We start from the raw sequence: 12,539 nt of genomic DNA on the forward strand, positions 1-12,539 counted from the left end.
AACGACGCTTCATTTCACATGTCGCCAAAAATTAATTCGTGAAAACATGTAAATATTCGTCTTTTTTTTCCCAAGGAAACTTTAATTTCTTTATTTAAATTACTTGAGGTGTGTGATATAGGTACGGAACCGACATAAGTAATACGTGACCGCCGTACTCGCTTCTTCACAATTTTGACCACAAGATGTCACTTTGAACCTGCAAACAAAAACAGAACCACGATGGGTTTAAAATTCCACCTAATTGCCGTTTATATAGAAACGTAAAACAACTATATTGCTTTATGTATTCTTCATTATCAATAACAATGCTATTCAGATGGTAATATTACCCTGTTAATTGATTCAGGCGACAATCGACGAAATATAATTATATTTCAAAACAAAAGTTGCAGTTGCAGGAGATAAGTCATTTCTGCAATGTTTATTCACTTGATTAATCCTCTGCGGTCATTTCCACGTCGTGTAAATGTCAGAAATTAATACATTGGTGGGAGGGATCCTTTCAGCAGGAGGCGGCGTGCACAGCTCAGAGAGAACACTTTCCTGCAGCACCAATCCATCTTCATAGACACCTGATGAGCATCCCCTAGAAACTTTTCAAGACCCCCCTGGAGGAAACCAGTCATAATTTTGTATTACCTTGGTGTGTTCGGTGCCACAAGAGGAACACTTTTGGTTACTGGACTTGTGAGAAGATGTCTTTTTGGTGCAGGTGCTTGATTTTGCTGGGTTTGTCAGCTACTTGTGGCCATGCTGCAGTTCAGGTAAGAATATGTTTAGGTAAGTTTAACTAAGTTGTGTGAGATATGATTTGTTTTCAATGTGGGGAAATAATTTTTGTTGGTGCAGAATGAAAATATAAATAATTTTGCTGTAGCATCTGGAGTTCTGCTAGAGGCATTTCCCCTCAGTCTTGGACATGAAAGCATTACAGCGACTGCACGGGTCAAAACTATGTGCATGGTGATTTTTAATGTCTTGGAACTAGTTGTTGTTGTACCAAGCCCCCCTCCGACCCCCACCTCCTTCAAATATGAGTACAGGAATTCAAGGTATGCCGTCTCTGAGAAATTGCTCCAATGACCATGTGATTAATAAACCTTGCAGGAAGGATTAGATGCATTGTTGTACTGCAGCTTGACTCTTGAATTATACCCTCGCAATTTTCATTTCGGTGGTTTTGTAAACTGTCCTGTTGCCATGCAAATTGTTCAATATTTTGGCCTTATGTCCATGCAGACATCTGCCAGACAGATTTTGTCTTGCTTGCACATCAAAAGTAAACAGGGACAGCTTGGGTATCTGGATGACATCTTTGCAACCATAAGTGCACATCAACGAGATGTTTTTAGTGTCAAACCGACTGATCTTTACCCGTTCCGCAGACCTGCATGGATAAGCACCAAGTGGTTGGGGTGCTACGACAGATGGACAAGTTTCTGAAAGGCCAAGAAATTCGGTTCACAGAAGGCCTCCGGATAATGAAGTCAAAACTGGCAACGCTGCAAAATTCAGTCTCCAAACTGCCTCAAGCAGACCAGTCAGCTGGTAAGAGACCGACGTCTATATGCATGTTTTCTACTGTCCTATTTATGCACAGACTTTAAAGATAATAATGGTCAATGTTGAGTAAGGCTGTCAGAAAGATATTTAACAATGTTTATTAGTTTGCAACACTTTAGAACTATCATACTAAGAGTCAAATTAAATATAATTGAAATTATAGAAGAACGGTAATAACTCAACTTACGAGCCTGATGGTTCTGTGACGGAGCTCTTGTACTCAAATCAATGTCTCCCATTGAAATGAATTGAAACCAATGCCTTTCAAAAAGTAAAACAAACTTTTAGAGAATGAATATTGTATAAGAACAATTCAATAGCATGTACTACTAACAACTACAGTAGTTTTATGAAATAATGTTATAATAGTGTACAGTATTTACCTTGGAAAGTGGACTTCTACAGTATGTCCTTCCAGCTATTTATCTGTCAAACACACTATCAGCAGCTTTTCCATATTTTTAAGGCTAAATGTCCACCTTTTAGATATTTTTTTTACATTTGTGGCTGGCGTTAGACCAGTCCTTTTCAAATAGTGAGGTGGGCCCCCACAGGCGGACATGGTGCGATGTCAGGGGGGCTCATGTGACCCCGGGAACATGCTTTATCATTATCATGCAGAATCATACTTTAAACCCCACTTCGAAAAGCTATGTATTGTAAAACGTGCTCATTGTAGCCATTAACCCTGACTTCGTTATTTTGATTTGAAGAAAATCAGCACAAATTGCTTTATTCGTTTTTGGTAAAAGTGTTTTATAAATGGTGCTCCTTAATTTTGTTGCTGATCAATTTGAATGTATTATTATTTATTGATTTTATTTTATTTCTCAGCATCAAATAACTATTCGGCCAAATTTTTTTTTTAATTTAAACAATGACTTTTTTTTTTTTTCAGGAAAATTGATGCACTTTAAAGTGGTCATGTAATGTTTTTTTCCAACATTTAAAACACCTCCTTGTGGTCTACATAACATGTAATTGTGGTTCTTTGGTGAAAAATTTACATGGATTTTGTTTTACAAACCTATATTTTCAAGCCACTTTTTTCTCGCTTCCAAAACAGCTCGTTTTGGGAGGCGGAGTTGTTAGATGCAAATGAACCTCTCGTCACCACGCCCCCTCACGCGGAGTAAGCATTTGCCTGTTAGCTTTTTTTAGTTAGTTGTTTAGCTTTCTTGCTTTTATTGCTCACTATGGAAATTGTTGACCGCCATAAGCCATCTGTTTTGAGTGACTTTCACCACAACACAACATCCCAGACGTTATAGCGAGATAAGCGGCTCACCGTAATTTGTTGTCGGCACTCAGGAAGGAAGCGATGCTGGCGGACAAAAGTGAGGAAAGAAGCCCGGCTGACGTACAGGTCTGGAACTATACGCTGACTAAGGTTAAACTTCTACCGAGTCTAACTTTTTTGTGCTGGATCCTGGACGTACTGTATACATGTGTATATTGACAATAAAAGGCTTTTCTACTCTATATCACTAAATAATTCCGCTGCACGGCTGCTTCAAGTTGTAAACAACATAGGCTCAAGGCTATAAGGTACGCTACGAGCTGCATCGTGAACATAATGACAGATTATGTAACTTACTCATCCATTGCCAAACAAAGTAGACACCGATCCAATTAGAAAGGTTTTTAGGAAAATTATTATTTTGCCAGGGTACGATGATGCTATTGTCTTACAATAGAAGGCTAAGATAGCTACACAACAAATTAAGCAAAGATTGCTATCGTACCATTCACACATTTGTAACCTACTGTTATTACTTACCGTTTCATTGTCTCGTCCATTGCCATAAATAGTTGGCACCGAGCTGACCATTAAAAGTCGTTTTTCCAGAAAATCCATCTTTTTGTGAAGGTTTGTGGGTGAAGCAGGACTCTTCTTTGCACATACTTGAAGCGACTTCTTTATAGTTAAAGGCACATTGTCATGAAACAAAAAGTTAGCAAGGCACTTCTTGCTTCTTCAGATGAGACTCAAGGGTTTGAATGTGTTGGGTAATACAACCAATAACAGCATTTTCGTTCTTTAAATCATATTTTGGGCATTTTGTTGTCTAATCTACAGATGCACACACATAAAGTAAGAATGACGGACAATTTGGGTATTCATTTTTTTTAACATGTCTTGGCCAGCCATTCAGGCAAATCAAATTGTTGATGCAGATGCCCATATGACCTTTCATATATGTTTGATGAAATTTGATTATATGCATGAGTGTAAGTATGTGTATGTGCTTGGGTACAGTATGTACAGTATACATCTATGTTTGTACAGTGAATATACGTGTGGATGTATGTACAGTATGTGTGTTTGTGTATATACTGTACCTATGTATGTGTCTATGTATGTATGTATGAATATATTGTACCTCTGTATGTATGTATGTGCGCGTTTGTATGTATAATATATTTATCTCCTAGTATGTGCGGGAGCCAAAGTACAGCCTCCGCCACCCACATAGCCCAACTTTGCTTGGGTAGTTTTATACCACATATGGATAATCCGCTGATGATGTTCCCAATTGGTGACATCACCAATTGTGCACATTCCAAACGGACCATTTGGAGGAAGAAGATAGGAAGGCAAGATTGTTTTATAAATACAAAACCCAAAACCAGTGAAGTTGGCATGTTGTGTAAATCGTAAATAAAAACAGAATACAATGATTTGCAAATCCTTTTCAACTTATATCCAATTGAATACACTGCAAAAACAAGATACTTAACGTTCCAACTTGTAAACATTGTTATTGTTTGCAAATATTAGCTCATTTGGAATAGGATGCCTGCAACATGTTTCAAAAAAGCTGGAACAAGTGGCAAAAAGACTGAGAAAGTTGAGGTATGCTCATCAAACACTTCTTTGAAACATCCTATGGGTGAACAGGCTAACTGGGAACAGGTGGGTGCCATGAGTGGGTATAGAAGCAGCTTCCATGAAATGCTCAGTCATTCACAAAAAAGGATGGGGCGAGGGTCACCACTTTGTGAACAAATGCGTGAGTTTAAGAACAACATTTCTCAACAAGCTATTGCAAGGAATTAAGAGATTTCACCAATATCATCAAAAGGTTCAGAGAAACTGAAGAAATCACTGCACGTAAGCGGCAAGGCCGAAAACCAACATTGAATGCCCGTGACCTTCGATCCCTCAGGCGGTACTGCATCAAAAACCGACATCGATGTGTAAAGGATATCACCACATGGGCTCAGGAACACTTTAGAAAACCACTGTCAGTAACTACAGTTGGTCACTACATCTGTAAGTGCAAGTTAAAACTTTACTATGCAAAGCTAAAGCCATTTATCAACAACACCCAGAAACGCCACCGGCTTCGCTGGGCCCGAGGTCATCTGAGATGGACTGATGCAAAGTGGAAAAGTGTTCTGTGGTCTGACGACTCCACATTTCAAATTGTTTTTGGAAACTGTGGACGTCGTGTCCTCCGGACCAAAGAGGAAAAGAACCATCCGGACTGTTATAGGCGCAAAGTTCAAAAGCCAGCATCTGTGATGGTATGGGTGTGTATTAGCATCTGTGAAGGCACCATTAATGCTGAAAGGTACATACAGGTTTTGGAGCAACATATGTTGCCATCCAAGCAACGTCTTTTTCACGCCCCTGCTTATTTCAGCAAGACAATGCAGAGCCTCATTCTGCACGTGTTACAACAGCGTAGCTTTGTAGTAAAAGAGTGCGGGTACTAGACTGGCCTGCCTGTAGTCCAGACCTGTCTCCCATTGAAAATGTGTGGCGCATTATGAAGCGTCAAACACCACAACAGAGACCCCGGACTGTTGAACAACTTAAGCTGTACATCAAGCAAGAATGGGAAAGAATTCCACCTGAAAAGCTTAAAAAATTGGTCTCCTCAGTTCCCAAACGTTTACTGAGTGTTGTTAAAAGGAAAGGCCATATAACACAAGGGTAAAAATGCCTCTGTGCCAACTTTTTTGCAATGTGTTGCTGCCATTAAATTCTAAGTTAATGATTATTTAAAAAAAAAAAAAGTTTCTCAGTTCGAACATTAAATATCTTGTCTTTGCAGTCTATTCAATTGAATATAAGTTGAAAAGGATTTGCAAATCATTGTATTCTGTTTTTATTTACGATTTACACAACTTGCCAACTTAACTGGTTTTGCATATCTGCAATGCCTCCACGCTTTAATTAAATATTTTCGGGACTTATGCAGATCCCGAATGCACACCAGCAAGTACTAATAGGTTAGAAATGTTGGTTTTGTATTATAGGGCACATTTAATTTAATTTTTTTTATGGACTAAAAAAAATCAATGTTTAAGTATTTTTTTTGTTGTTGTAAGTTTTCTTTAATGTTAATAAGGATACAATGTTATACAGAGGTGTACTTATAACAATTTAATAGACAAATATTATTTCTTGTCACAGCAGAGAGTGTGTGGTGCGGAATGTTTTCTTCCTACTGAGGAAAGGTGTGGGAGGGGGGTAACAGGAAATAATTCAAAAGCATATTGGACTCGATCTGCTTCAATATGGTGTAGGCTAGCAGTGATACAGTCAAATTGCATCATGCGGTCAGGTTTTTGATTATTTCTATCTTTAATTCAATGAATATCATCCACTTCTTTTCAGCAGTGTCTTTCACACCCACTTTCTTCCTTTTCATGCTTGGAAAACAAAGTAATTTCAACCTTTAGCTCCGTAATCATGAGCTCATAAAACAAACATTACTGAATGATAATATGCCCTGAAAATATATACAGTATTTACATGTGCAACGGATGCTGAGTGGTGGCTGAGTCATACTGAGCAATGAGCTGGCAACTCTTCTGTCTTTGGATAGCGCTCTCTACTCTCAATCAGGGAAGCTGCATTACAATGCATATGCTGTGGCTGTGGTAAATGTTGTATTTAAATAAGTTTGCCTCCGTCAGTTTGGTATTCCAACAGAATGAGAAAAAAAAAAGAAGACATCCTAGATATTTAATAGTTTCCTTTAAATAGTGAGTTGTGTTTCATGCGTGACAGGAGACGTCTTCTATTGCAGTGATTTTTTTTCATGCAAAATACCTAAGGTCTTCTCGAAGCCATTCGGAACAAGAAGCGGCATTGTAATTTGCCTGATATGTCAGTGAAAGGCCAAGCTTAAAAAAGGCAAATAGGTCAAATAATATGTTGTTATGGTTCAGTCCTTCCAACTTTCATCATGAAAACGTCTTTCCCTTGTTGGTCAGCAAGATTCTCATGTGGCAAGATTGTGACATGAAGCAGTTCATCTGGAAAACATTGAACAGCACAATTGGTGTCAAGGCACATAAGAAACTGTGAGTCATTATTGAACGCTTTCTCAAATTCTTCATAGGTAGAGGAAGCATAAAAGTGTAATACAAGTCCAAATGGAAGTCCATTTATAATGTTATGTAATGTCAAAAGTGTGTATTGTTCAGGCATTCTACCTTCCAGATCAAGGCTTGCGGTTAAATGATGTCTGCCCAGTGACACGTGTACCGCGTATCCCCAGGCGGAGAAGGCCAGAGGATGTTACTGTTCTCCACATGCGATAAGCCTTCTTCTCTATACCCCACAGCCCCCACCACCTGCCCCCAGCTGGTAGAACCGGATCACGGAATCAAGTTCGGCTCCAAGCATCTGGTCGGACACGAGGTGCATTTCACTTGCTCGCAGGGCTACCACCTGGTGGGCTCGGCCACGCGTGTCTGCCAGGACAACGGAACGTGGAGTGGAGCTGGCGTCTTTTGTAAAGGTAATGATGACTGACCTGCACGCAACCTGCAATCATAACACGTTGGGTCATGTAAGGCCCCTCTTTCATTTGATTCAGTTTAGTTCAGTTACATTTATTCCCCAGAACATTTGATTTCTAATTACATTTCAAATTTAAATAAAAAAATCACTTAAATTTATTTTCAATTTCCAATTAAATTATATATCAATTTAAAGGTGATCTGCACTTTTTTTTTTTTTAGACATGATGATGTATGTTTTTTTTAATGCATTCTAAATATTAAATAAAAGCGATCGAAGGTCCACTTACAATTGAGCCTAACCGTGGGAGCCGCACCATTCCACCTACAAAGCCCTTTAAAAAACATCCAAACACTTCCATTGAGGTTGTATATATATGATGTAAATATATATGTAATGTAGTAACAGGCACATTTAATATTTACGTATTTTGATCATTGTAAGCATAGGCGGCACATTAATTAAAAAAATAAAACAAAATAATCACTTACTGTACAATGTCTGCTGTCATTAGGATGCCGACTGCTGGGATGTTCGTATATTCCCATTTAGATGAAGAAAGTCTCTTAATCCTCGCGGAGAAACAGGGTGGGGAGGCGTCTTTTCGTGTCGTTCTGGCCATTTCCGAGTCCCAAATGGCTGTCAAAGTGTACCAACTCGTCGGAATACCTTCTCAGAAGTCTCATATCCAGGTGAGATGCATGATTTATGATCAAGAATAGACTTACAGGGCGCAAGGAAGCGAGGAAGCAGCAGACCACTCGATGATGTAAACATAGGCACACACGGAAGTGATCACGGCGCCGCCATAAATAGTTTGTCTGCGTTAGCGCTTATAATGAGTGAAGTGAATTATATTTATATGGGTGCTTTTCTCTAGTGACTCAAAGCGCTTTTACATAGTAAAAACTGTTGCGTCGACCAGCATTCCTCCAATGGGGAATTCAAATTGCTAGTCTCTCCCAGATTCTTTTTATGGCAATACGCTGATGTTTATATTCAATCTCCAGGCAATAGTTGGTATTTTGTAGTTTATTCTCAAAGCTTAGAGGACAAACCTGAGACCAACCCAGCACCCAAGCGTTCCCTAGCCCGGTCCAGATCGGTCTACCAAAACCCCGGAACTCCTGTCTACTTCCTCCTTCTCCTGTCCCCCCAACCTGCTGTTTCCCCAGTCTAGCTGTGCTCCTTATCTTAGGAATGTAATGTCAGTCTCAACAAAGACAGCGCTCTGACTCTAACCAAGGACACTCGAATCCAAGCACTTTGTACCACACGAGACATTAGCTGATGTAAATACGACTATAGGAGTTTTTAGAAAGAAGTAACACTTAAATATGGATATGCTTCCAACAAAACCCAATATCTAAGTTACATTTAAACCAGTGTGGGTGGCACTGGGAGCAGGTGGGTAAAGTGTCTTGCCCAAGGACACAACGGCAGTGACTAGGATGGCGGAAGCGGGGATCGAACCTGGAACCATCAAGTTGCTGGCACGGCCACTCTACCAACCGAGCTATACCGCCCCAATAACAATAACAATGATACTTGGTTAATATTCAAGTCAGCAAATGTAAATGGAGTATTGTTGGCGGTTTTTGGATGGTTATTTATTGGGTTTTATGGGCAAAATAGAGGAGCTCCCATTGGCTCTGCTGTAAGCAGACTTTTATTTACGTTTGTTGAATATTTAGAATGCATTTTAAAAAATCCATACGTTGTCATGTCTTTCACAATGATTGTGAACGATAGGCAACATTCCCAAAAAAGTGCAGTTCCCTTTACGTTTCAGTGAAGTAAAATTCAAGACTGATCAATTCCCCCACATTGCAATTGATTTCCATTTATTCCAATTTGGAATTCAATTCTATTCACATTTAATTTCCAATTCAAATGAAGTTTACAGGAGATCAATTCCATTTAATTTCCAATTCATGCTTAATTTAAATTTAAATTTCAGTCAACAGTATTTAGCTTTGCTCATCCCTGTGCAATCATTGGACTGAAATTTTTGATAAATTAAATTGAAATGTTTTTTGTTTTTTTTTTTAAACATTCTTACATTGGATTTTGGACATATGCAGTCCAGAAATAAAATTAAGCACGTCAAATGTTATTTTGTTCTTTTATCCCCAAGCAAGTAACCCACAAAAATTATATATATATAAAAAAAACACAAAAAAAAACCATGCAGCAGTCAAATAAGTACAGGCAAATATTGACATGAAGCCACAGACAACTGCACTCCCGAATGTCCCCAGCACGGCGCACGCAGTAACATACAAAAGCAGACAAAAGGCTCATCAATGATCTAAATACCAAAGACAAAGTAAGTTGTTTAGTTCGGTTTCACCACTCGTGTTTTTGTGTTCCTGGTTGCCGATTATTGTCACCTGCCTCTGATCAGTGGTCGAGACTAGGGATGATACTCGAAACCGGTTTTCTCGGTTGTTCCATAAGAAAAGAACCGAGTCCTCGGACTCGAATCCCTTTTTGAGAACCGGTACCCGTTATCGAGACCACTATAGTAAAGAAAAAGAGTTGGTTCTTTATTCGAATCCCTGGGAACGAATCCCGTCCCGACCAGAAATGCTCCGTGGGACATCACAATAAATGGCGTCACGTAGCTCAGTCATTAGGCGCAGATAGCGAAAGCAGGAACAAAATGGACGGGAAAAAGCGCTCCAAGGTGTAATAAAGTTCAAAACAAAAAGGTATAATCCAATGAATAACTTTACTGAGAGATTTGAGCAGGGTACAAACACATGACGAACACTTTTACGACCAACCGGAAACATAGCAACCAGGCTAGCAACGCACCTCCTTTACGGCAGCTGTCACAACGTTCTTAAAGCAACCGCAGCACATACATATATGACATCTCCCTTTTTTAACTTCCGTTTTTCTTTCCTTGTGAACACAACCAAATCACACTGTATATGTGTTGTCTGTCTAATTATAAATACTGCAGACGAGGCATGTTGGCTGAGTTCTTTACGTTTACTTTCACAGCAGCAGAATTGCACTTTTTGGAAAGCTGTATTATTTTCAGTTTTGTGCCCAAGGGACTGATTTTATTTAACACTATATTATTATTTATACACCTATAGTGATCACAGAGACAGCTTGTTTTTGTGTTAATGTATATATTTGTTTTTCTGAAAAAATCCCACTTAATATACTTTGGGTAACAACAGTCAATAATTATTTATTTTATTTTATTTTTTTAGGGGGGTAACAGTCAATATTTATTTATTATTAGATTAAATTTTTTTCTTATATAATAAAAGTGAGCTTTTGTTAAACCAAATATTGTGTGTTTTTTTCCATATACAACAACCTATCTGGACTCGATAAGAGAATCGATAAGGAATCGGTTCGATAAGAGGATTCGATAACAGGCTCGAACTCGATAATTTCTTATCAAACATCATCCCTAGTCGAGACGCTCAACTGCTCCCGGTCACTAATCAGAGAGCTATTTATTCCTGCCTCTCGCCACACTCTGCCTGGCAGTTTTGTTTGCTACATGCAACAGTTACGCTGGTTATCCTTACTTCTCCTGTTTTTGGCTAGTCTTTGGTTAAGCCTTTACCATAGCTTCTCGTGCCATTGGCACCATTCTGTATTTTGGCTTGATTATTAGAATAAATCATTATTCTTACCTGCACACTGCATCCGAACGTCCATTTGCATCTTGGGGAAACGATTTCCAATTCAAATAAATTGAATTAGTTTTTCAAGTCAAATTTCATAGTTGTACAATTTCAAAATAATTTTAAATTCCATTTCTAGTTCAAATGTTATGGATAGTTCGGTTTCCATTTGTAGTTCCAATTCCATGTCCAACTTAACTTAGTTTAATTTCAAATTCAAAATGCAGTTAGTGCTCGTACAGTAAGGCAGTGCTATCAACAGCCAGATCTGGCCTGCAAATGACACCAGAACGGCCAGCTGAGTCCTGTTCAAAACTTGGGAAAGACAAACATTTTTGCAGCAAACTAAATATAATAAAAACACCACAGCGCTCCTGTTGCACAGAAGAACTTGGACCAGTGTAAACACATTGACAAATCCTTGCATTGACCTTTTAACCTCCTAAATGCCAGCGTCCACTGCAGTGGCATAACAGGAATATCTTTTGTCTAAAATGGTAACTCTGACAGAAGAAATAGGTCCAAAACAAATGTTCACTCCCAGAGTATACCACTGTAACATTATTACACACAATTTAAACAGTAACACTGTGTTTAAATATTTGATTAAAGGCCTACTGAAACCCACTACTACCGACCACGCAGTCTGATAGTTTATATATCAATGATAAAATCTTAACATTGAAACATGCCAATACGGCCGGGTTAACTTATAAAGTGCAATTTTAAAATTCCCGCCACACTTCCGGTTGAAAATCTCCTTTGGATATGATTTATGCGCGTGACGTCACAAAATCCACGGAAGTGGTTGTACCCCATCTGACCCGATATAAAAACCTCTTGTTTTCTTCGACAAAATTCCACAGTATTCTGGACATCTGTGTTGGTGAATCTTTTGCAATTTGTTTAATGAACAATGGAGGCTGCAAAGAAGAACGTTGTAGGTGGGATCGATCGGTGTATTAGCGGCTAAGTACAATACTTACAGCAACACAACAAGGACTACTTACTACGCCTAGCCGATGCTTGCCGCCAAACCCACGGATGAAGTCCGAAGTGAGCATGGCTGTTGATGAGCAGATGAGGGCTGGCTGGCGTAGGTGGAGCGCTAATGTTTTTATCATAGTTCTGTGAGGTCCGGTTGCTAAGTTGCTAAATTAGCCTTAGCGTCGTTAGCAACAGCATTGTTAAGCCTTACCAGGCTGAGAATTTTTAACCGTGTAGTTACATGTACATGGTTTAATAGTATTGTTGATCTTCTGTCTATCCTTCCAGTCAGGGGTTTATTTATTTTGTTTCTATCTGCATTTGAGAACGATGCCATCACGTTAGCTCAGTAGCTAAGTGTGTCACCGATGTATTGTCGTGGAGATAAAAGTCACTTTAAATGTCCATTTCGCGTGCTCGACTCTCATTTTCAAGAGGATATAGTATCCGAGGTGGTTTAAAATACAAATCCGTGATCCACAATAGAAAAAGGAGAGAGTGTGGAATCCAATGAGCCAGCTTGTACCTAAGTTACGGTCAGAGCGAAAAAAGATACGTCCATCACT

The 12,539-nt window shown here is 39.0% G+C and overlaps 1 protein-coding gene across 1 annotated transcript in view; it reads left to right on the forward strand.

The window, feature by feature from the left end:
• The first annotated feature begins 30 nt into the window (after positions 1–30).
• LOC133657275 (fibulin-7) overlaps positions 31–12,539 on the forward strand; it is a 44,941-nt gene continuing 32,432 nt past the window's right edge. The window contains exons 1-3 of the mRNA XM_062058404.1: positions 31–767; positions 1,389–1,551; positions 7,152–7,328. Of these exons, the coding sequence (XP_061914388.1) occupies positions 699–767; positions 1,389–1,551; positions 7,152–7,328 (409 nt within the window). The 5' untranslated portion in view covers positions 31–698. The remainder of the gene's footprint in view (positions 768–1,388; positions 1,552–7,151; positions 7,329–12,539) is intronic.

The sequence above is a fragment of the Entelurus aequoreus genome, linkage group LG09 (assembly GCF_033978785.1).
Source record: "Entelurus aequoreus isolate RoL-2023_Sb linkage group LG09, RoL_Eaeq_v1.1, whole genome shotgun sequence".
In the NCBI taxonomy this organism is placed as follows: Eukaryota; Metazoa; Chordata; class Actinopteri; order Syngnathiformes; family Syngnathidae; genus Entelurus; species Entelurus aequoreus.